General features: G+C 57.4%; 1 protein-coding gene across 6 annotated transcripts in view; it reads left to right on the top strand.

The window, feature by feature from the left end:
* The first annotated feature begins 629 nt into the window (after window positions 1–629).
* Window positions 630–23,149, top strand: part of IL11RA (interleukin 11 receptor subunit alpha) — a 32,564-nt gene continuing 10,044 nt past the window's right edge. For 2 of the 6 annotated variants that reach the window (XR_004237572.1, XR_004237571.1), the window contains exons 1-11: window positions 18,576–18,692; window positions 19,037–19,097; window positions 19,213–19,379; window positions 19,537–19,651; window positions 20,473–20,505; window positions 20,881–21,044; window positions 21,184–21,347; window positions 21,460–21,601; window positions 21,983–22,078; window positions 22,260–22,359; window positions 22,988–23,067. Coding sequence is in view for 4 of the 6 variants with exons in the window: in XM_032096489.1 (XP_031952380.1) it covers window positions 8,585–8,626; window positions 18,593–18,692; window positions 19,037–19,097; window positions 19,192–19,379; window positions 19,537–19,651; window positions 20,473–20,505; window positions 20,881–21,044; window positions 21,184–21,347; window positions 21,460–21,601; window positions 21,983–22,078; window positions 22,260–22,359; window positions 22,988–23,067 (1,285 nt within the window). In the remaining 2 variants the exon portion in view is untranslated. Of the gene's footprint in view, window positions 755–799; window positions 820–8,343; window positions 8,627–18,575; window positions 18,693–19,036; window positions 19,098–19,191; window positions 19,380–19,536; window positions 19,652–20,472; window positions 20,506–20,880; window positions 21,045–21,183; window positions 21,348–21,459; window positions 21,602–21,982; window positions 22,079–22,259; window positions 22,360–22,987; window positions 23,068–23,149 lie in introns of those variants that run through there. The other 4 variants (XM_032096490.1, XM_032096492.1, XM_032096491.1 and 1 more) reach the window with 4 other exon arrangements.

Genomic DNA, 23,149 nt, shown 5'->3' with positions numbered 1-23,149 from the left:
CTGCAATAAAATGGCATACGAAACCCATTTCCAAGGGAAAGCAGCTTGGGTGGTGGATGTGTCCTGCAAAAGAGGGATGCAAACACGCACCACAAGCTGCGAGGAGGAAGGAGCCTTTTCTTCAACTCAGGGACACAAACCCCGCGGCCAGATTTCAACCCTGCATGTTCCCCATCAAATAAACCACCACAATAATAAACCCCAAAGAAACGGCCCGCCTGGGGGCCAGGGAAACTGAGTCACAGGCAGGACGTATCTGCCTCCACTCCTCCGGGATGCAGGGATGGGGGCAGGCACGGTTGGTGAACGCAGGAGGTGCTGACCTCCAAGAGCACCGGGGAGGGTTGTGCACTCTCGGGGGGTTCCTGAGCCTCAGGGGGACACCCACGCTCCGGAGGGCACCGCACATCAGTGTGCCACGGTGGGATCCCCATCCCAGCGCTCCGGCCGGACTGGGACGGGGAGCCCCGGGGAGGACCGCGAACCCCGGGCAGGCGGCGGGCAGAGGGTTCGGATCCCTCCCGGTCCCGGGGGGCGGCTCACAGGCAGGAAGCGTCCCGGGGTGGCGGCGGCAGATTGGCAGAGCCCTGCTCCAATGGAGCGGCGGCGGCAGCCCCGGCGGCTTCGCACCGCCTGCGCTACCGGCCCCAGCCAGCCCGGTGCGGGCGCCCCGCTCCCGGCCCCGCTCCCGCTCCCGGCCCGGCTCCCGCTCCGCTAGCGCCATGGACACATAGCCGCGGCGCCACGCAGGAAGGTAGGGAACAGTCCCCCGGTCCTCGGCCCGCGAGGGGAACGAGTCGCCGCCGCCCCGACTTCGCGGTGAGGGACGCGCGGCTGCGGTCAGGCGGCTCCCGGAGCTGTTTGCTGCCCGGGTGGAGAAAGTTGTGCGGGTGTGTGTGGATGTCTGTGTCTCTGTGTCCCCTCGCAAAGCAGCTGCCAGGGACTTGCCCTCCCCGTCCCTCCCGGCTGCCTGTGGGTACCCAGTGCTGCTCCCCCTTCTCCGCCCTCCGCGCCTCCGCCTTGCCCGGAGATGCTCGGGGGGTTGATGTTCCTGGGGTGGGATGTTTGAGCCCCTTCTCCAGCCTCCACAAACCACCCTCCCCCCGTTTCCTACTGCCACCCCTAATGTCTCTGAAGGGAGTTTTCTGGAGAAAGGCTGGAATGCCAGGCAAAGCGCCCCCCCTGACAGGGCCCCCTCTTCTCCTGGGGGGTCCAGGGAAAAGCTGCTCCCAATTAGGAGAGGCGCTGAGAGAGGCGCTTTCCCATGCGCGGGCGCTGGCAGGGCTCTGCTTGCCTTGTCCTTCCTTGCCCCGGGATGCTGTCTCAATCCCAGCTTCTCTGTCCTGTGCCAGCCGTGATGAGTGCCCAGCTCTGGGTTGTGCCCACCACCACTCTCAGAGGCTGGCTGTGTCACCCACCCACCAGGTCCCCTCCAAGCTCTGCCTCCGGGCTGGTGAAGGCCATCAGAGAGGGCCATGGGGCTGAGCTTGGCTTGGACATCACTGTCAGCAAACTGAGACCCCTCTGAGACGGGGCCCAAGGGCGCCTTGTGCCTGGTCCCCATGGATGGGAAGAAACCCAGAGCTGCAGCAGCTCACAGATGTGTTTCCATGCACACAAAATGGTGTTGGACTGAGTGGCATTGGTGGCATAGCCAGAGCTGAGACTTCTGGGGCTGGCCAAGCACTTTGTGTGCCGGGAGGTGACCTGCCCCATGTCTGGCTGTTGTGTTTGCAGCAGGAGGTGGTGCATTTGCACTCTGCTGTTTATAGGAGGGCAGGTCGCAGCGAGGTTGCGTGTGCTGTGACTTGAGGCACATGGCATCCCAGCCTGGCGCAGGGAGAGGAGCTTCACAGGGAGCTGGGAGCTGGTGGAGGCCCTCCTGTGGCGGGGACAAGGATGAGATATGGCCACAATGCCCCTTCATCATCCACACACCCTTTCCCCCACCAACCTGGCACTTTTTGGGGGGAAATGAAAGGGGCAATATGTGCTCTCCAGGGAGCTGTGAACTGACCTTGGCAGCCAAAGTGGGACTGGTGGGGGACAGGGTCTGACTGGTGACAGCAGGGTTGTGCTCAGGACTGGTTGTCACCAGCGGTGGGTGAACAGGGAGTGTGGGGTTCAGCAGGGTGGTGGGGAGGGCTCCCTGGAGGGTGCAGCTACAGGCAGAGCCTGCAGGAAGGTGGAAGAAAAGCCGCTCTGGCCTTGTGCTTCCTATTCCAGGAAGAGGAACCTCACAGGGAGGGGAAAACTTGACTTGATTATATCTAATAAGCCACTTTTTCCCTGTCCCAGCAAGCTGTCCCAGCGGCGGGGGGAGGAGGATGCTTGGCCAAGTGCAGGCCCTGTTTGTGAAGGATGAATGAATGACTCACAGCACAGCAAGTCTCCCCGCCGTTTTCATCGTGGCAGCAGCAGCAGCAGTTCCCCTTTGCAGCTGCTGGGTTTATCAGAAGCTGTCATGCTAGGTGGGCACCCAGGCAGCCCACACCTGCAGCCTCCACATGAAGGTGTCCTGCCTCCCCTGCCCGTCTCACACGGCTCACCTGGACCATCCTGAGTGGGGAAACCCTCACGGGTGGTAACAGCGCGTGGCATCCTCACCTGCCATGAACTAGCTGAGCACTCAGTTCAAACCCTTTCTTTCTACTCTGCTCTTGTTCAAAGGCAACTCCAGGCTCTTCCTGCTCACACAGGCCTCAACCTCCCTCCGGTTTCCTGCCGAATGCGTTCCTGGAGAGCTTATTCCCCTGTGGGTTTGTGCCAACATTGTGCTTTTAGTTCAAGACCTCTTCTCCCTCTCCGGTGTTTACCCTGCTATATTTATAGCTTCCTCGTTAGGTTAAGCATGCCAAAGGATTCTTGCCTCCTCTTCTCCCGCGGGTTTGGCTCTAGAGGAAAACCCCTTGCTAGATGCTTCCCGCAGGAGGGGGCAGGTGCCGGCTTGTGTCTCTGCTTTTCTCCCTTTGGAAAATTTTGGCATCTCTCACAGCTTGTTTCCCCTCCTCTTGTTTAGGCATGAAAGAGGGTGGCTCTGCCCCTGCCCAAGATATCGTCAAGGACTGTGCTTGGATGGTATGGGAGCTCTTCCCTGTAGGCAACACACTGGGGCTTCAGCAGCATTTGGGATGCTGATACAATGCCAGCGTCAGGGATTAGCCCTGGGATGTCTGAGGTGGCTTGCTGGGATGTTCAGAGAGTTTTTGGTTTTTCTAAGTGTTCCTGTGGTTACAACAGCATCGCAATGTGTGAAAATCACCAAATCTCTCTGGCTGGGGATGTCATGACCCTATGACCCAAGTTCCTACCAGCAAACCTCTCTGCACCTCCTAGTGATGGTTTTCTTCTCCCATCCAGGTTGTGAAGGTGGGGAAGGGCACAGATGCCTTGCAGTTACTGTTGCAGTTGTTGTTGCAGTTGTCTGTCCAACAGCCAGATTCCCATGCACCTTTTCCATGGAAAAATAAAAATTCCTTTGGCGATTAGTAGCAGGTTTGCAGTGTCAAGGATCAATGTGTAAATAGGAATTATCTCTCAAGTTTGGCTGCTTCCCAGGTCTCTGAGTCATCCTCGCATGGGAGTGGGACGGGGTGAGCTTTGGACTCTTTTGAAAGGTCACAGCACCCCCTGGAGCATCTGCCAAGCTCTCTGGTACAGGTGGATAGCTGGGCTGGAAGGTGCAATTCCTTCTCTCTAGTGGTACGAGCCTGGGATGTGGCAAAAAAAAGCTGACAAATATTTCCTCCCACTCTGGTGTTTAGGTTGGGGGCATCCAGGAGAAGAGGGACAAGAAATTTGTCAAGACCTGATTTGCCTCCATCTTACCAGGACTGTTCACTGTGGTCACATTGGTCACATCTGATCAGCACAGCTTGGGCTTGCTCCAGCAGGCATTGGTCATTGCTGAAAGGCTTTTGAGGAATTTTGGAAGAGTCTGTGCAGGGGAAGATCACATCCACCTGCTTGTACATGTTTCCTAAAGATGCTTTTGGGGAGGACAAGGAGGCTGGAGGGACCTCAGGAGATCTGACATGGTCGGGCATGGGGCTGGCCCATGCAGGTAGCAATGGCCTTCATGCAGCCAAGAGTGCATTGCCCAGGAGAAGGGAGGATGCTGAAAGCACTTTGGAAATCAGCCTGAGGCTCCTCAGAGGCTGCTCAGCTCTAGTCCATTCCTTTCAGTATGGAAACGGCCAAAATAGAATCTGCCTAATGAAGATTGTTACGGACCCGCAGAGATTGCCGCATAGGGAGAGGTGGAAGAGCTCAGTTCATCATCTAACGAAATCCTGATGGTGGGAAAAAAATCATTTGGGCATATTCTGGTTTATTTCACCTCCCAAAGTGTAAACAAGGAATGCCAACTGTTGTTGAGAAGCCAGTGCTGATGACACACTTAGGGGAAGAAGGGAAGGAGGAAGCTTCCAGCTTTGGTGGACCATCATCTCTGCAGCAGTTTGGGGAGGATCTTCTGACCCGCTAACTTTGATGAGTGTTGTGCTCAGCTGTAGCTAAGTGTTGTCCCACCTTGGGGAGCTCCAGACCAGCCTTAGGGCTGCTGCCTACCATCCTGCTGGCAGCCTAAGGGGTGTGGATGTCCTCACAGAAGAGCACGTGGGAGGCAGTGGGGCTGGCACAACATCCCTGGAGCCCCCAGGCTGGCGTGGCTGGGCCTGTCCAGCTGTTTCCTTTGCCTTCCTGTGCTTTCACCATACGCTTCCTTTGGGACAGAAGGCTTTCATCCTGGCCATACCAACAGTCCCATCGGCACATCACCAGCCCCTTTTTAGGGTATCAGGGCCTTTTGAATTCAGTAACATCGAGAAAGGTGTAAATCCACTCTTACCTTCCTGCAAAAATAGACAGGGAAAAGCCGAAAGCGCTGTCATGAAGGGTCTTCATTGTGGTCCAGCCCAGTGCCGTGCCAGTGTTGCGACAGAGCTCACAACAGCTGTGCTGCAACAGCCCTGCAAAGGTCTCCCGGGATGGCCCAGCTGCAGTGGCCCGGCTTGGTTTTGCAAAAGCTTCTGTCACGCAGGGTGCCCAGGCCAGCTGGCACCTCCCCAGACTTCCTTTCAGGGCCAGGGCCAGCCCCTGGCTGCTGGGGAGGTCTGCAGGAGTCTTTGCTTTCCATGAGTTTTGCCTGAGGCCTCAAGGCTTAGGAGGAGCTGGTGGACCCAACCAGCTATTGCTCCATCCTTGTCTTGCAAGGGCCAACACGCAACCCCAGGGGTTCTTCGGTGCTTCGGCTGCTTTTGATTTTTTTAGCTCCTGCAAGGCTCCCGCCGGGCTGTTTCATGGCTCCCTTGAGGCTACTCCACCCCATCCTGGCTTTGAGTTTTGCAGCTTCACGGCTGGAGCATGGCTGTGCCAGGGGAGGCGTCCGTTTTCTCTGGCCTCCCTGATCCTTTGCCCAGCTCCGTTTTCTCTGGCCTCCCTGATCCTTTGCCCAGCTCCATTTCCCCTCTCCAAGTGGGACTGTGCCCACAGTTGTTGCACCCCAGCATCCAAAAAACAGTGCACATAACAAGGAAGATGAAGCCCCCCAGTGCCTGTGCTGGCACAGGGAGCAGTCAGTGTGAGAGACTGGTCTCTCAGAGTATCTGCTGCACATCCACATTCCTCCTTCCCAATGGGAGGCTGCAGATATGCATTGGGTTCCCTGGCAGCTCCTGGAGCTGGGTGGTTTGCCCTGGAGATGCCTTGGAGAGCTCTGCAAGGCACTGAGGCTTGGACTCAGTGGTCTGGGAGGATGATGAGAAGCTCATCATCCAAGCTCAATCTTAGCTGGAGCAGCAGTGGTGCTGTGCCTGGGATGGATGGATGGATGGATGGATGGATGGATGGATGGATGGATTGATGGATGAAGGACTTGAGCAAGGCAAGGCCTGTGGGGAAGGTCATCTTGGTTTTCACCCCTGGGGTGCTGCTGTAAGAGTGGGATGGTGCTGGGGCAGCGTGTCCTGCTGCATCCCCAAACTATGTCCCCATGAGACGTGTCCCCAACAGGGTGCTTGGTGGTGAGCCATGCATGGAGAACTTTCTTCCTCCAGTGCCTGGGAAGGTCTCTGAGAGCTTTTTTCACTTATTTTTCCCACCTATCAAGGGCAGAGGGGCCGTGCAGCAGCATTTAACCCTCCTAGGGTATGTGGGGGACCTCACATTGCTGCTGGCGACGTGGCTGCTGCATCTCCATCAGTGACAGCATTTCAGGGGTGGCAGCAAATGCCTCTCTACCATCCCTCACCACAACCAGAGGAGGGTTGAGTGGAGCCAGAGGCAGCATTTGTGGCCAGTTCTATGAATGTCCAATTACCAGCTTGCCTTGCCACTGTGTGAGAGGTTCCTGCACCTAATTTTTGTTGAAACGATCCATTTTTCTCAGTAATTTAATAGCGTGGGCAGGCTGCTTGCTGTCGGAGAGCCAGCAGCGAGCACCGAGGAGCCTGTGTGCCGGGCTGCCGGCCGTAACCACCTTCCCTGGGCGACGCAGGAATGCTGACCTAATAGAAAAGACATTTTAAAGAGGAGTTTTGGAGAGCAGCTCAGCTCTTACTCGGCTCATGCGCACGGCTGCCGATTGTAACAGGGTCTCTCCATGCTCCAGAAGGTGCTGGGGACCAGCATGGGCAGTGGGGACATCCCTGATGGGAGCTGGGCACCAGGGCACAAGCCATGCCAGACATCAGTTGCTTTATTTTCCGGGAAAAAAAGTTGCTTCGGGGGGGCCGTCACAAGTTGTGAACCGAGGCTGGGTTCAGCGCCCGGCTGCGGTTCTCCCAGGCTGGAAAAGCCGTGGAGTTTTGCTCTTGACATTTTCCAAATGAGATGTTTTGATTTATCCTTCTTTTTTTTTTTTTTTTTTTCCGATTTATTTTATTCCCTGCCCCAAGGTAATGTTTGGAAGACAAATTTAGCTCGATTTAACTCAAACCTTTTTAAAAAAGTAAAACCACTGAAAACTAAACAAGGCCTATCATTTAGAACAAAATGTTTTGGTTTTCATTTTCCTTTTGGCATGAAAAACACAAACTTTATTTTTTTCCATTTTCCTCTTGACCTACAAACAATTTTACCATTTTCTTTTCTCCTCCTTGTTCATTCCCAAGACCGCATTGTGCATTGTGGCCAGGGAACAGGCAAGCCCTGGTACTGTTCCCAGTGGGATGGGGGTCCCAGAGTGGGTACTTCCCCGTGGAGACCAGAGGAATCTTGCAAAATCAAGCAGGAGCTGCTCTCCCTGCTGCCAGCACTGACTCAGCTGGGAGCTCCTTGTGGAAAAGGGAGGCCCCCGGGTGTGGGTCTGTTCCAGCTCTCTTAGGGGGATGTGAACCCCTGGGCAGGGCAGAGCTGTACTGCGGGTGCTATGTTCTGCTGCTGGGCATCCCTACTGGGAAGGGCGAGCTCTGGCATTGCCTTCTCTCCTTGTTTATTCAAGTTTAAAATTAATCTGACCTTCCCCTGCTCAGACATGTGCAAACACGGCACGTCCCTGAGCAGGGAGCTCCTGCCGGCCCAAGGGGAGCCCTCTCTGTCCCCAGCTTGAGGCGTTACTGTCCCCTCTGGATGAGGTCCCCACCAGGATCCGGGTGCTGGGGTATGGTGGGGCTTCCTCCTGGCAAAGGCAGCTCTGGCCGTCAATCAGTGCACGGTTAATCCTCCAGTACGAACTGCCAGAAGCCTGAATGCCCGGGTCTGGCGTCTCTGAGCTGGGCAAGGGGTGGCTGCAATGCTTCCATCCCGGGCAGGAGCCCGTGTACCCGAGCCAGCGATTGTTTCCTCAGCCTTGACCCCCTCCACTCCCTGCCAACTCAGCCCTGCGTCCTCCACCCTTTGCCAAGTCCCAGCTCTCCGCTCTGCCCCAGCCTCACCAGGCTGTCAGCCGGGCAGGGAGCAGGGAAGGGATGATGGGGAGCAGCACGGTCGCCAGACCTGGTGCAGAAGCAAGCACCCGACTCATCCACCACCTGATTTTATTTTATTCCCCTCTCAGTGCCTCGCTGCATACCACAGCCGTGCTTTTTATAGCCCCCAGCTGCAGCCTCGGCGTGCTCCCAGCCAGCTCCCCGCCGCAGCCCTGCTCGCTCCATGCCAGCAGCCCCGGCCAGGAGGGGATGGACGACATTCCCGGGGTCCCTGTGGCGGTTCAGGCGGAGGAGAGCATGGGCTGCGGAGGAAGGCGGATAATTAAACCCTAACGCGGAGCCACGCTCCCGTGCGGGCGGAGGCGCTCACCGAGCCGCGTCAGTCACCCCCCGTCGCAGCCGGCACGTGCCGCCGGCCAGGCCGAGGCCGAGTGCTGGTGGCCCGTCCCTCCCTGTCCCCTCTGCTGCTGCCCAGGGCTGGTCCCAGGCAGCCCGAGCCACCAGCTCCTTCCATGAGCCAGCTTGCTCTGCCGTGGCGGGGTGGTGTGTCAGCAAGAGGGGTACCCCCTCCATCCCCGATGGCCCCCCAGCCTCTGGCGCGTCTACAGAAGTTAGAGGGAGATTAGAGGCTCCTGCCCACTCCCCGGGAGCACTTTTATGAGCATCTGGGGCTTGCTGCTGCATTTCCGCATCTCACAGCCACTTCCACAGCTGGGATGCTGCTGTGGGATCTGGAGCAAGGAGGAGGAGGAGATGAGGTATGAGGCTGTGCTGCAGGCTGCATGCCTGGAGCACCCCTTTGTTGGGATGTGGGGTTTGCAGAGTGGGGGCGGCCGGCCAGCAGGCGGGGAGCAGCATCCTCGCTGGGAAGCAGCGGGGGGGCCCCCGGCGCCTCAGTCCCCGGGCTTTCTCCAGACGTGATTTCACCGCTGCGGGGAGGGAGAGCGGCCAAGGGACGGGCCCTGCTCGCCCCGACGGCACCCGGTTCGCTTGCCGGGGCGTTAGTCATTTGGGCCGCGGCTGGGGATGATGGGATGTGCCTCGGGTCCCCGTGGGGCAGGGGCACGGGGGCTTGGAGAGCCAGTACAGGGGACAGGGATGGGGTCAGGGATGGATGGGGGGTGCGTCTGGGCTCGCAGCCCACAGTCCCCTCCTTTACAAGCTGGGAAGGGGAGCAGAAGGCTGTGGTGAAGCCAGATGTGTGCTGGGCATCTCCAGCTGAGCAGGTGGGCCAGGATGGGGCCACCTTTGCTGGGCTGGTGCCTGCAACTGCTTCCCAGCCTGCTGCTGTGACTTTCCAGGGCCGGACATGGCAGCATGGAGGCAGAGGCGATGCTGTGGAGAGGCAGCATCCTGCTTCACGGATGGATTTGGGGACATATCCCAAGGAGAGGGCTTCTCCAGAGATTTAGGGGGTCCCTGGGAATGTGGAGAGCCCCATGGGACAATGGTATGCCTCATTCTGAGTGGGCACTGGGTGTTGAGTGCCTGTGAATAATTTTAAGCCTTGACCACAAGACCATCCAGCTTATTTTACTTCCAGCAGGGAGGCAGGGAGAGGCCAAGCAGTGGAGTACCAGTGGTGCTGCCATGTGGCTGCTGCCAAGCAGCTGGGGCCAGGCAGCCTTGGCTCCATGCAGGCAGGGCAGTGGACAAGGGAAAGCAGGGAGCTGCGGAGGCGTTGAGGAAGGGATGTGCAAGGGTGGGTTTTACAGAAGCACAGCTGTAACGTGACCCAGTATGGGTAGCTGTAGAGGGGGGCCCTCCCAAATCTGCTCCCTCCTGGAGATGATGAGCTTCACGCCATGAGGGCTGGGGTCTCGCTGACAGCACCTCAGCCCTTGGGCGAGTTGGGGATGGCTGAGGGAGCTGTGGGAAGGGGGAGCTGCTCGTGCTGCCGGCCAGGTGCCAAGCATGACGGGAGAGGGGAAAGCCTTGGAGACTCGTTCTGAAACAAGGCTGCCCTTTTATTCTATTTTACGAGTGCATTTTAATATCCACAAACATCCCGCCCTCCCCAGGCTGCTGCCAGCGGAGCCTGTATTGCCTGTGCTTGGCCTGCCGAGAAACCCCGGCCAAACCCTGGGCCCCAGCACAGGGGAGAGGATTATTTTTCCCCCCTCGTTTTTTTGTAAGATATGTTTTCTATAGCTCTAATTGGACGGGCTTGAGCCCTGGCCAAGGCAAACACACCTGGGGGAGCCTCACTTTACAGACCCCATCTGCTGTGTCGGGGGCTCTGCTCCCCACACAGCCACTGCCTGGCCCCTTTATAGGGGAGGGGGCTGTTGGGGATGGGGGGGTAGGACCGCTCCCACGCCAAACCACTGAGCAACCTCCGTGGAGGAGGAGAACCCAGCAAGGCGGCTCAGGGAGATGGTGCAGAGGCAGCAGGGGCACCCAGCAGAGCCCCATCCCACAGCAAGATTCCAGCCCAGCGTGGAGCTGAGGTATCTCCTCCCTGCCAGTGCTGCTGTGGTGGCATGGGGCTCGGTGTCCATCCCGGGTGGGATGCTGTGGGTGGGAGGTGCAGCAGATACCAGCAGTGTTTTGCCTTCCTGAGGTGACAGCATGTTCATCAAGGGGTTGCGGTCCCCAAAATCTGCATGTGCCCAGAGAGGGAGGATGTGGGGGTTCTCCAGCGTGCCGGGGTGTGTTTTGGGCTGCAGGATGACCTACCCAGTGACACCCATTCAGAGACTGTTCTGGAAAGCAAACAAGGGACTTCAGCATGCCAGGCCACTCCAGTGGCTTGCATTGACATCCAAATCCATGCTGGACTGAGCTTTAGGTGCTCCTTCCTGCAACTGCTGGCTTTTTTGTGGGGCTTTTTAGCTGGGCTCTTCCCCTTCCAGTTGTTTCAGGGTCCGCTTCCAATGCCCCCTTTACCAGCGGGCTGCACAGTGCTGACACCCTGATGCCAGGGTCTCATGGGTTTCATCTCATATCTGTACTTAGCCAGAGCCAAGAGAGCTGTTGGGGGTCTCTCCTTGACCACGCTGGGGTCCTACCTCCCAGAAGGGACCAGGATGCATACCCTGACAGCATGCTGTGCGCCAGGGAGCAGCAGCACACTTAGGTGGCACCCATCACTTGGCTCATTCTGGAGTACCTTTTGTCCTCCCTTCTACACCCCATCTCCCAGGGGTGTGCAGGGCACAGTGCTGTGCCCCCCCTCCATCCTCAGGGATGTGTACAGCGTACCCTCCCTTCCTTGTCTGCCTGCCTCTGTGGTTACCTGGCAGCACTGAGGAGGCATCACCGCTGCAAACTGCGCTCCTGGTGCTCGAGGTGCCACTGATCAGTCCCAGGAGGAGCTCTGCACCCTCTGCCTGGTGCTATGGAGGTGCTGCCTGCAAAGGGAAATACTGTGTTTTCTTGAGGTGCATTGCCACACATACCCCCCAGTGCACCCAAGTACTTTGCACCAGCACTGCTGACTTGGAGCATAAGAACTGAAGTATCAGCTTAAAATATGAAAAGGTAGGATCCAGGCTCACCAAGGCCTGCTGTTTCACTTCAGGTGAATGGGATGAGCTGTGGGGAATTATGGAGGCTGGGATGTGCCTCTGTGTGCCTCTGTGCCCCTCTGGTGGAGCCAGAGGATATCCCTGTGCACTGGGGGGCTTTGGGGCACAGCCGGAGCTGTGGCAATGCACAGGGCAACTCAAGCATTTCATGAAGAATTTTGGAGCTGTCTTGGCCTCCAGTCAGAGCAGGCTGCAATGGGAACATTTCGAAATTCTTTTGGATGAGGAAAATTCCATGGGCAGCCCCCCTCCAGAGAAAGTTTGGGATGGCTGAAATGTTTGGAGTGAGAGGCTGCTTGCTTTTGTTTACTCTGAACTATAACAGTGGAGGGGGGGAATCCAAATGAAAAAAGAGAGACAATAGGAGCCTGTAAACAGAGCTGGCCCTGAGTTGGGCTGGGGCTTCTCTCCAGCACTGAGGAAGGAGATGTGTCAGCACACTCATTGCATGGCCCTGCTTTCCCCCTCTTGGATACGATCACACTTAATCTTTCAGAACTTGGCCCGGTTTTTTTTCCCCTAGCAAAAAATGAGCCGGACGGTGTTTTTCCAACCTTCTCAACTTCAGCAGGGCTCAGCCCCCGTCCTCTGGCCTTGTACTACAGCCCCCAGGTTTTCCCTGTCTTTCCACTTTTTGCCATGTTTCCAGCTCCTTTTGGCTTGGGGACTGCCGTCTGATTGATAAGAAGTGTGGTGTGGGGGCACAGATGCTGCCCCCAATGAGGTGTCTTCCCAGCCTCTCTTCCTGCCATGTGCCTTGCACCCTCCTGCCTCCCCTGAGCTGCCTCCACATAGCAAATTCAATGATCTTAGAGGTCTGTTCCAACCTTAATTATTCAATGATTCTGTGAAAGCAGGTAGGGTTGGCTCCAAGCTTGCAGAAGGCAGGTCATGGTTATCCCACCAGGTGAAGGAGACTGGTGCCATTATCCCCACATCACACATTGTCGGAGGTCTGCAATTTCCATCCCCCTGCCCTGCTCCCGCAGGGACTCTGCTGGTGGTGTACAAAAGGTTAATGGGCCACCCTTTGGCGGTGGCTTTATTTGGGCCACCCCTTGGTGATGGCTTTATTTGGCTGCCCAGGTGGTCCTTAATGACTCCTGAAATCCCTCTCTTGCCCAAAAGGGATTTTGTTTTGCACAAGGACTGACAGCAAATTGCTAGCTGGGGGAGCATTTGTGTAAGGTGAGCTGTTTATTTTGGCCCTGCTGTGTTTTGGCTGACCCGTGCGCCTTCGTGCCTCAGGGATGGAGCTGAGCCTGATGGCTTCTGGGCTCTGGCCAGCTTTGGAGCAGGGGGAGGGAAGGGGGAGCATCGTGTATGGGGGATCCTGTGGGGCTCCGCTCCTGATCAGAGTTCCCAGCCCCAGGCTGGAGTTCATCAGGAGCATCAGAAGGAGCTGGGTGTGCCTGGGTCATTCACAGGTATGTACACTTACGTCTGTCCCCTACATATATGGATACATGCACCCTTGTATCAGCTCCAGGGCCAGCTTATGGGGGAACTTTGGTCTAGGAGATGCAGGTGGTCCTGGGGGGCAGGCTGCAGGCTGGTACCCGCCTTCTCTGCCGTACTGGGAGCTGCGTGTTCACTGAATTCTCTGCCAGGCTGGGCTGAGCCCAGGAGCAGAAAAATGTCCCAAATCCCAAAATGTTCCTGGGACAGAAAAAGCCTTTCCCACCCTGCTGTAATCACAGGGTGGCCCAGCTCTCTGCTGCAGGTCCCACCCGTGTCCCCAGATCCAGCACTGTACCCATCCCTGTCCTGCAACCATATGCCAAGGACAGTGGGATGCAGCACCCCCTCCCACCAACTTCCATGCCTCCACCCTAAAAATAATCTCCAAGCTGTAAAGAAACCCACCAGCACTACAGCTACAGCACTGCTAGGTTTCTTTACAGCCAGGAGATTATTTTTAGGAATGTCTCTGGCACGTGGCTTCGGAGAGAGGAGTGTGGGGATGGGGATGGAGAGGGGGCGCCCCTTCTCTCCCCCCCTCGGAATGCAGCGCTGCCAGCTGGCACAGTGTCAGGGCTGCTGGCTGCTAACAGAGCCCTCGCTGTTTTGGCCCTTGCCGATGCCTCCAGTTACAACTGGGAGCCAGAGACTTCTTCCCACAGGATGGAGCAGAGGAGAGCGGAAATCAGGGCGTTGGGGTGGGAGTTTCCCGGCTGGGGTAAGAGCAGAGCCTGACCTCCGTGGTGCTGCTGGCATGCTGAGGTGTGTAGGAGCCCCCCAGCACCAGGAACTGCTGGCAGCTGCTGGCTCCACAGAGGAGAGAGGTGACCCTCAGGTTATGGAGGGGTTTGGGCTTGGCTTTGGACACCGGTGGGGCTGTGGTCAGCTGGGTGTCACCAGTGGATGTTGGAGGGGATTGGTGTAGTTTGGATGGAGATGTGCATTGTATCTGGCTGTGGAGATAACTGGTTCCCTGGACGATGCTGGGGTTATCCCTGTGTTTGGGCTGAGCTGGGGTTAACCCCACTCCCAGGTTGCATTTGGCTTCGCCCCACATTTGAACTGTGTAACCCCATGACTGGGCTATGCTGAGGTTAACCCTGTGTTTGAATTGAGCTGTACCAAGTTTAACCCCATGTTAGGATGGCATAACCACATGTCTGACCTGTGCTAGGTCCAGCCTCACATTCTGGCTGAGCTGGGTTTAGCCCCACTCCTGGGCTGGGCTGAGTTTAACCACACATTTAGACTGCACTGTATTTAATTCTCCTCCTGGGCTGAGTGGGATTTAATTCTCCTGGGCTAAGTGTGGTATAATCCCATATTTGCATTGCCCTGAATTAAGCCCCGCTTTGGAGCTGTGCTGGGTTTAGTCCTGCGTTCAGACTGTGCACCAGGCTTATTGGACTGCACTGGCCTCACAGGGAAAGACTCCAACTGGTTTTACTGGTTTAACTGGGGTAATTCCAGTGTGCTGGGGTTGCACTGGCTGCAGTTGTGCGTGTGTGTGTTCTGGCACAGCCCAGCATGGCATGGTACCCCCACCACAGCAGGCATGGGGACCCATGCACCCCACCAAAGTGGTGAAGAGGATCACAGCCCTTTCTGAGGTCCCAAAGGCACCAGGGGGGAGTGCACAAAGCATCATGCCTGCAGTGCCCAAGGTGGGCAAGGTATTGCCTCCGGTGCTGCTGGTAGCCCTGGAGATGGTGCACGGCCCTGGTGGCCCTGGAGGTGGTGGGGGACATGCTTCCATCCTGCTGGGCTTTCTCTGGGCACCCAGAGAGGGTGCCAGCAGCATTCAGGGGACGGGTGGCTGTTGCAGGAGACCATCCAGCAGTGGAGTTGATGCTCCCCCACCTCACAGGCATGCGTTCATGCAGCGATGATGGAAGTCACCGGTGCTGCAGGGATGGGGCAATTCCAGGTCCCTGGCCAGGTCAGTGGCCACGGGGATATACTCAGACCATGCCATGGTTCCTCAGAGCATGGTGCTCCTGCCAGGAGCAGAGGGATTAGCAAGGCACTGCTCCCAACCCCACAGAGAAATAAGGAGAGAGGAATTCCTGCTGCTTTGAAACGATGCATTTCAACGTAGGACATGTTTCCTATGGCAGTCACTGGCAGAGAGGAGGGTTGGTAGCACAGGGCCAGGGACGCTCCCCCAGCTCAGGAGCAGGAGGAGTACTGAGTGATGCCATCTCTGGGGCATTAGAACCAGCTTTGGGCCTTTGCCCATTGCTTTTTGCAGGTGGGTGACTCCATCAGGGCCTGGTACAGGACAGGCAGAGCTGCCAAGTGCTCCTGGGTTATTTGCCATATCTCTGTTGCAGCAATGCTGCCCCCCACCACCCTGGGAAGAGGTTAGGAGGCATCCCAGCTTTCTGTGCTCCGTGGGGAGCATCCTACGTCTCCACGCTGCCATCTGCAGCCCTGAGGCACAGTGTCATCTGCTTCTGTCCCTGTCCCCACCATCCCAGCTCTGTGTGTGGCCCATCTGCTTTGAAGAGTGACTTCAAATGAAGCAAAACAAAAAAACACTAAGAAAACAAAACCCAACGTCTTTCAAAGCACCGAGCACAATGGAAAGTTGGCTTCCCCCAGGAATCTGTGCTGGGCTTTGCCAGGCCACGGCAGAGCATGGCACAGAGCAGCTGTGCCGAGGGGACTGTCACACCTGATGTGGACATCGGTGCCGGTGCACATGGCCGTGATTTTGAGGGAAGTTTTGGCTTATAGCACTTCAGTTTGCATGCAGGAAGGGGCTTGTGTCAGGATTTCTCCCCACCACTGCCTGAAAGCTTTTGCATGAGCTCAAGTGGTGCCCAGCAGAACAGCAGGATCAGGGAGGGATGGAGAGTGACTCTTTGCATTTCTGGCTCACATCCCCGGGTGTCACAGGCTGCCTGGTGACCCTGGCCATGCCAGTGACAGGAGCATCCCGTGCTGAGGGTACAGGGTCTGGCACTGCTGCTCTTCCTGCTAGGACCAAACCACGCCCCCAGGCCTGAGCTGGGTCCCTCTACCCTGGCCGTGGCATCAGGATGTCAACCAGCCCCAGGCTGGCAGCGGGCGTCTCTCTGGCCAGGACTAGCATGAACGGAAGAAGAAAAGCTCTGATTGTTCCCTCTGTCCCAGCTTGGCTCCAGGACCACTGTGCTGGGACTCTGTGTCCCCAGAATGTGTCACTGCTGGTGCAAGCATCAAGGGATGTTTTCTCTGCCTGTGTGCCCATCTGTGGGGGCATGGAGCCACCAAGGAAGATGGGCCTGGCCACTCACACTTGTGTTCATTTGCACACCTGTTTTTCCCTTGGCCGGGGAGGTTGGTGGCAGAAAATAAGGGGATCCTTTCTGGGCAGCCTGTCTTGCAGCCTCTGGCCCCCTGCCCTGCTTCTGCACCTGGTGCCGACGAGGGCTCTGGATCTTCTCCGGCTCTGTGGCTCTTTCCCCTGTTGTTTGTGGCTTTTGGGCAGGCAAGGAAGGGCTTGCCCTGCTGCTTCTCTCTGCAGCGACGCTCTCTCAGGGATAGGTTTTGGCAGTGCTGGTGTGGGTCATTTACTGAGTCAGCGTATGTCTGTAGGGGCTCAGTGCTGCCTTCCCACCCTGTGCTGGCAGGGGTGGCCCTCTGGGGCAGGGGAGCTCATGGGATGCTGGGGTGAGGGTGGGGAGCTCTGGGAGGACCCTGGGACAAAGGGTGATGAAGGGTGGAGGATGTGGACTGGCCATCAGGATGAGTGGTGTTAGGGTTAGGTTTAAGGGTTAGAGTTACGGACCACGAGGATTAGGGTCTAGGTGAGAGGTCCCTAACTAGACTTAACCACTAGGGTCATTATGGAGACATGTTGGATACCCTCTGCAGTGTTTGAATGAAAAGACAGGTCAGGAGAAGAAATTATTTTATTTTAAAGCTATTTTTTCTTTCTGTATATTAACACACTCTCCCTTCTTCCTGACACACACACATACACCCACTCCCCTTCCCCGCCTCCTCCCAGAACTATTCCTTCACTCTGGCCCACGTGGTTTTTGGAGTTATTTTTGGTTGCTGCTTTTGAGACTTAATACACTCATTTTTGTCTTCTTTTTTTTTTTTTTCCCATCACCAAAATATTTTACTTTCAGGCCAAATGTTCCCAGTTACTTACCAGCATAGTTTTGGCAGAGACCTTTTAACTGATATTTCGTGGGAATATTTCTAGGATGGTTTGGTAGGAAAAGCTTATGACAGTCTCATGAAATTATTTACGTTTGGGGCTTGTGTTTGAGGCTGCCTGGCATGTTCAGAGCGGGGTTGATGTGGGGTGCCGCACGCCTTCCCCCCTGCAGCAGATTGCCTTGTAGCTCTTGTTTCCTTTGCCAGGTGGTTTGGTCTGTGGCCATGGGCAGTCGACCACAGGAGGGGAGCCGGCTGCTGCTCTGGGGTGTTTTGCTGGGCTGGAGCATCCCTCCCTCCAGTCTCTCAGCTGTTGAACCCAGGGGGACACAGATTTATGCCTACAGATTTATGCCTGCACTTGGGGCTGGCAGGGAGCTCACTGCCCTTTGTGCCCTCAGCCCCTGCCTGCAGCTGGGAGCAGAAGCTAATGGTGTGGGTGTAAATAAACAGGCCTGTCCATTTGTGAGGGGTGGGCAGGGGGGTCTTCTAGGGAGAAATGATTCATTTCTGACTGAATGAGACAGCGTGGCACTGCTGGTAGGGATAGGATGATGCGGGCTGGGATGGATGCCCTGGGGTGATGTTGGGTGGCACAGACAGGGTGGTGTGGCTGGGTGACAGGGTGACACTGGCTGATATGTCCTGCTGATGCAGGACTCTGCAGGAGGGTCCAGATGCTTTGGGGTAGTGCTGGCTGGCACAGAAAGGGTGCTGGCTGGGGTGGATATTGTAGAACACTGCTGGCTCTGATGGGCAGGGTGATGGTGGTAGGGCAGGACAGGGCAAAGCTGGCTGTGTTGGCCAGGGTGACACTGGCTGATGTGGGCACAGTGGTGTAGGTTGGGATGGAAAGGGTCATGGTGGCAGGGAGACTCCAGTCTGTGGCAGGGGTTGACCCATGAAGAGCTGGGTGCACACCCCTGACTCTGTATCCCCTGCCTCTCTCACCCCTGACCTGCTGGTGATCTCTGAGTGGGAGGAAGGGATTTCAGGGCCATTTTCCCACAAATGGAGACCTACATGGACCAGCCTCACAGTGGGTGCAGGCCGGGGCAGTGATGTGAGACTTGGAATAACCTGAGATACCACAGCCCTGCTCTCCCTGGCTGTGTTAGCCTGTTTAGATCAGATTGCTGTCACCTGCCACATAAATACAGGCCAGAATTTCTCCTTGGTCCCTTCCCACCCCAGCTGCACAGGCACAGGTCTCTGGACCACCCGGGGGCTGGGAGCCAGCCAAGACTCCCAGCACAGGATTGCAATGGCAAAGAACCCTTAATCCCGCCAACCCACACAGCCCCAAGCTCCTGGTCAGTGTTTGCTCTCTGCGTCCCTGCTCCAGGCGTGGGGACTGCTCAGGAGCCAGGAATCAGGTGTGACTGTGGCACAGACACTGCCAGATGTCACAGTTGGGGTCCCGGGATTCAGTCCCTGTTCTGTCCCCAGCAGGATGGGATGAGATGAGAGTGAGATGCAGAATCCATGGCCCTGCAGGAATGCTGTGGGCTGTGGGCCATGCCAGCTGCCCCACTGAAGGGAATCACACCCTCTCCTCCCCTTGTCTGCCTCCTCCAGATGCGCAGTTCCATCCCAGGCCTGGGCAGGGTGATGGTGTTCCTCGCTGCAGCCCTGGCATCAGCCTCCTTTGCCATCCCTGAAGACTGGGGAGAGGAAGGTGAGACCCCCACCAAGCCCCCCATACAGCACCCCCTCCATATCCCGGGCATGAGGACCCTGAGGGCATCCCGCTCCCCCCAGACAGGAACAGACCTACCAGGGCTACATGAAACACAGCCCTACACGCTACAGTGATGGCCAACCTGTGGCCAGTGCTCCCCTGTATCTGCACATTGCCCAGCCCCAACTGGGACCAGTCCTTACTAGACCTCCATGGTGGTATCTGTGTGAAGCAAGACCCCACAGCCAGTGCCCACAGTGGGATACAGCCCCAGGGGCTCCCCACCTGTGCCCCCAGCCCTGGTGTGGAGTGCTAACATGTGGGGATGTGTGTCCCTCCAGGAGTGCAGTATGGACAGCTGGGGACAGACGTGAACCTGTCATGCCCTGGTGTCCGTGCTGGGTAAGTCTTTTCCGTGCACACCTAGGGATTTATCCAATGGGATGGTTTACAGGGTGGGCCTGGGGTGACCTGCCATCCCTGTCCCCTAACACAGCCTGCCTGGTGTCCTCCCCAGCTCACCAGTGCAGTGGAGACGAGCAGGTGCCACAGCACTGCCAGAGGGCTCAGCCGTCCAGCAGGGATCCCTGGTGCTGCCAAGTGCCAGCTTGGCCTCCATGGGAACATACAGCTGCCATGGCAAGGACGGTGGCCTCCTGCACACTGTGTCCCTGCGTCTGGGGCGTGAGTAGCACGGGCTGTTCCAGGGGGAGGGTGGTGCGTGCACCCCTGCCAGGGGCTTGCCAAAAGGGGGCTTTGTATTGACACAGGCATCCCTGTGTGCTGGATGGGCTGCAGGATGGGGGACTCCTTGCTGACTGCTGCTTCCCCCGGACCCCAGACCTGCCTGGAGTCCCCTTTGTGTCCTGCAGAGCATCTGACTATGAGAATTTCTCTTGCTCCTGGACCTCCACTGTGGAGACCTTCCTCCCCACCAGATACATCACCACATACAGGTGAATATCCCTACAGGGCATGGACTGGGGGAGTTATGGTGTGAGCTCTGGGTCACAGCCAAGGATAACCACCAAATCCATCTGGCCATCGCTCTTCCCCAAGGACCATGCTGCACCCCAGAGCAGGTTCTGTTTTGGGGTGAACAGAGCACCAGGCATTTGCTTGTTCTCAGTGGGGGTCTCAGCAGCATTGGGGGGCTGGCACAGGCAGGCTCCCTCCCTTCTGACAGCTCTGCCAGCACCAGAGGGGCAATAAAAGAGAAGCAGGTCATCTGCAAGCCTCCACACTCCGGCATGCTTTGGGATGAAAGGAGCCCTGACAGCATCACTGCTTCTAATTATCCCTGCAAGCCAAATTAGCGGGCGGCTTTGAAGTCCAAAGGAGCTCATAAAGCACAGCCCTGCTGAAAGCTGCAGGAGCTGAGGGCTTGGTGGGGAGGGGGCTGAGTGGAGTATCAGGGGGTCCACAGGGAGGGGGAGTGGAAGCAAGGGATTTGGGGGCCTGTAGGGGGAGGGTGAAGCCAGGCACAGGGGAGCTGCTTTTATCAGTATCTCCATGTCTTTGCTGATGAAACCCCAGGAAGGGAAGGGGGTCCCATTTCTTTTCCCTGGGACCCCTAGCTCCTGCTGCCAGGCTGTTCTCTAGAAGAGCTGGACGTGGTTTTAGCTCTGTCCCCCATGCTGTCACATGTGTATGTCAACGTGGGAGTGGGGAGCTGCTTTGCAGTGTGGAGCCTGTCCCTCTTCTGGGTCGTGGTGGGGTTCACTTTGTGCTGCCTCCTCATCCTAATCATCTGCTTTCCCATCTGTCTCCATGGCAGGAAGAAATCGCTGACGGGCGAAGAAAAGCGGAGGTAGGACTGACTCCCACCCTGCTCCTGCTCCCCAGGGACTGGCCCCCATCCCAGAGGCTCTGCTGCTGTCTTCAGCAGGGACCCCAAAGCAAGAGCTTCAGAGAGCCAGCTACCTAAGCCTGAGAGTCTGGGAGAAGGGTTTTCCTCAGGGAGGGACCCTCCCAGGGGAGTGTGGAGCTGGGACAGGGGTCCCTTCTGTCATGCCCAGAGGGACATGCCAGACTCTGGAAGGATGAGTGCAGCTGAGCCAGAGGGGCTGCCTCCCCCACCAGGGTCTTGGCGTGGGGGTCTCCCATGGCTCCTTCTTGGCAGCGTTTGGAAACTGTGCATGGTGGGTGAGTAGGACGTGTCGCCACCCTGCCTCCCTGTCTGCAGGAACAGGAACGGGCACATGGGGCTGTGCCTGCAGGATCCATCCCGCCCCGGCACCTGCACCGTCCACAGGTCAGAGTTCTGGAGCTCCTACCGCCTGAACATCACCGAGGTGAACCCCCTGGGCTTCAACTACCGCCTCCTTGATGTCACCATGCAGGCCATCAGTGAGTCCCCGTCCGCCCATCTGTCTGTCCCACTGTTTGTCCATCGCTGGGCAGTTACCTGTGGGTGGCAGCGGGGAACCCTACACCCCTGTGCACAGCAGTGCGGGGTGACAAGGGCTTCCTGTCCTCTCCCACATAGTTAAGCCGGACCCTCCAGAGGGTTTAGTGGTGGAGCCCATCCCCCTGGCCCCACGGCGGCTCCATGTGAGCTGGAAGTACCCTTCCTCCTGGCCCAAGGAACCCCACTTCCAGCTAAGGTTTCGGCTCCAGTACCGACCCATCATCCACCGTTCCTGGTCCGTGGTAAGTGTGCAAGGAAAGGCAGGGCCAGCAAAGGAGTGAGGTGTGCATGGGGCCAGGGAGGGTAGTGAGGGATGCCCCTGCCTGCCCCACAGCTCCCCTCTGCCTGGCACAGGTAGAGACGGTGAATCTGTCTGAGGTTATCACGGATGCCTTCGCTGGGCTGGAGCATGTGGTTCAAGTCAGTGCCAAGGATTTCCTGGATGCAGGGAATTGGAGCGAGTGGAGTGCTGAGGCCCGGGCAACACCAGTCAGAGGTGAGAGAGGGACAGGCTGTTGTGCCATCCCTCCCCAAAGCCCCTCCTAAGTCCCTTCCCCATGGCACTCATTCCCCCAAATATCAACCAGAGCGAGTCTCAACTCCCAGGCCACTTAAGGCTGGGAGGCAGAGCTGCAGGAGGACAAAACCCCTGTAGACAGCCCATGTCAGTCTACAGCTGTGCCGATGCCATTTGGGGATTGTCCCCCATAGGCTTGGGACAGAGCGGGGCTTCCAGAGCACCGTTAGCACCTTGGTGACACCCTTGGCCTCGTGGGATCTCTGGGACACAAGGACACCCTTCCTTGCTCCTCTCTGTGGGTCCCTGGGGTGCTGCCTATGCTTTTGGTGAGTGTTTCCATCTCTTCTGTTCTTCCAGACCTGGCCTCCACAGCAAGTGAAGAAACCACTACAGATGCCAGACTGGAGAGCCTGGCTGAGGAGCCCTCCCAGGCTCCCAACCCTGAGCCCATCAGTGAGTAGAGCTGGGGGTGGTGGGCAGGAGTACCATGTGTGTGGCTGAGAGCAATGGGAAGGGTCTCTTGCCCCATGCCCGTGTGTGGCTGGGCTGCTGGAGTGTCCAGGAGTGTGCCATAGGATCCCCTGGGTGCTGGGGACTGTGGCATCCCTTGGCTGTGACAGTCTCTCTGTCCCAGATCACAGTGACCCCTTGGAGAAGGTGGCTGTCCTGGTGTCCCTTGGGATCTTTGCCTTCTTCGTCCTGGCTGCTGTTCTTGTCATCACCATCCTCATCTGGTAGGCTGGGTTTTGAGAAGGAGGGGCTGTAAGATTGTTGTCCCCATCCCATCCTGAACCCTCAGCATGGAGTGCCCTGTGATCCTCCAGCCCTGCTCTGGGGTCCCTGCCAAAACACACTTGATGGCCTATAGGGTGTTTTATGCTCCCCTTGCCCCTGTGCCACACCAGGGCCTCTTCCCAGCACACCCGGTACTGCCCAGCCTGGCCTGGGCTCTTTCCAATGAGCCCAGATCCAAGGGACCTTTCTCTGAATCCCCTCAAGATGCTGCTGCTTTTATTATCTGCCCAAAGGCTCCTGCTGGGGATTCTCATGCTCCAGAGTCAGCACAGACACCCCTCCATGTGCCTTTGCTCCCTGGGAATCTTGTCCCTGGGTCCCCTCTCATCCCGGCATGGGATCTCCATGCCATGCTCCTGCTCTGCTGTCAGTCCGTGTTCCCATCCCAATCCTATTCTAACTTGTGACCAATTCCTGCTGTAGCCCTGGAGCTGACCCACTGGAGAGGTTAAACTGAGCTGGGCACAGCTGGATGGAGACACAGAGCAGAATCACTGGGAATGTGGGCAATCCCAATGCTATGGGGGGCTGCTTGGGGTCTTCAGCCACTACTGCTCTCATCCTCAGGCTCCGGGTGAGGAAACATGGCAAGGACAAGACCAAACCCAACTTTCTGGTTGCTGCCACCCACTTGAAGGCACTACCAAGTGAGTCGTGGTGCAGGGTGGGGAATGGGGGGAATGTGGGGCAGGGAGTGCAGAGTGTGGGGCAGGTCAGTGTCCCCAGTGC

This window comes from Corvus moneduloides, chromosome Z (genome assembly GCF_009650955.1).
Source record: "Corvus moneduloides isolate bCorMon1 chromosome Z, bCorMon1.pri, whole genome shotgun sequence".
NCBI lineage: Eukaryota > Metazoa > Chordata > Aves > Passeriformes > Corvidae > Corvus > Corvus moneduloides.
This window is presented reverse-complemented; position numbering and strand designations above follow the sequence as displayed.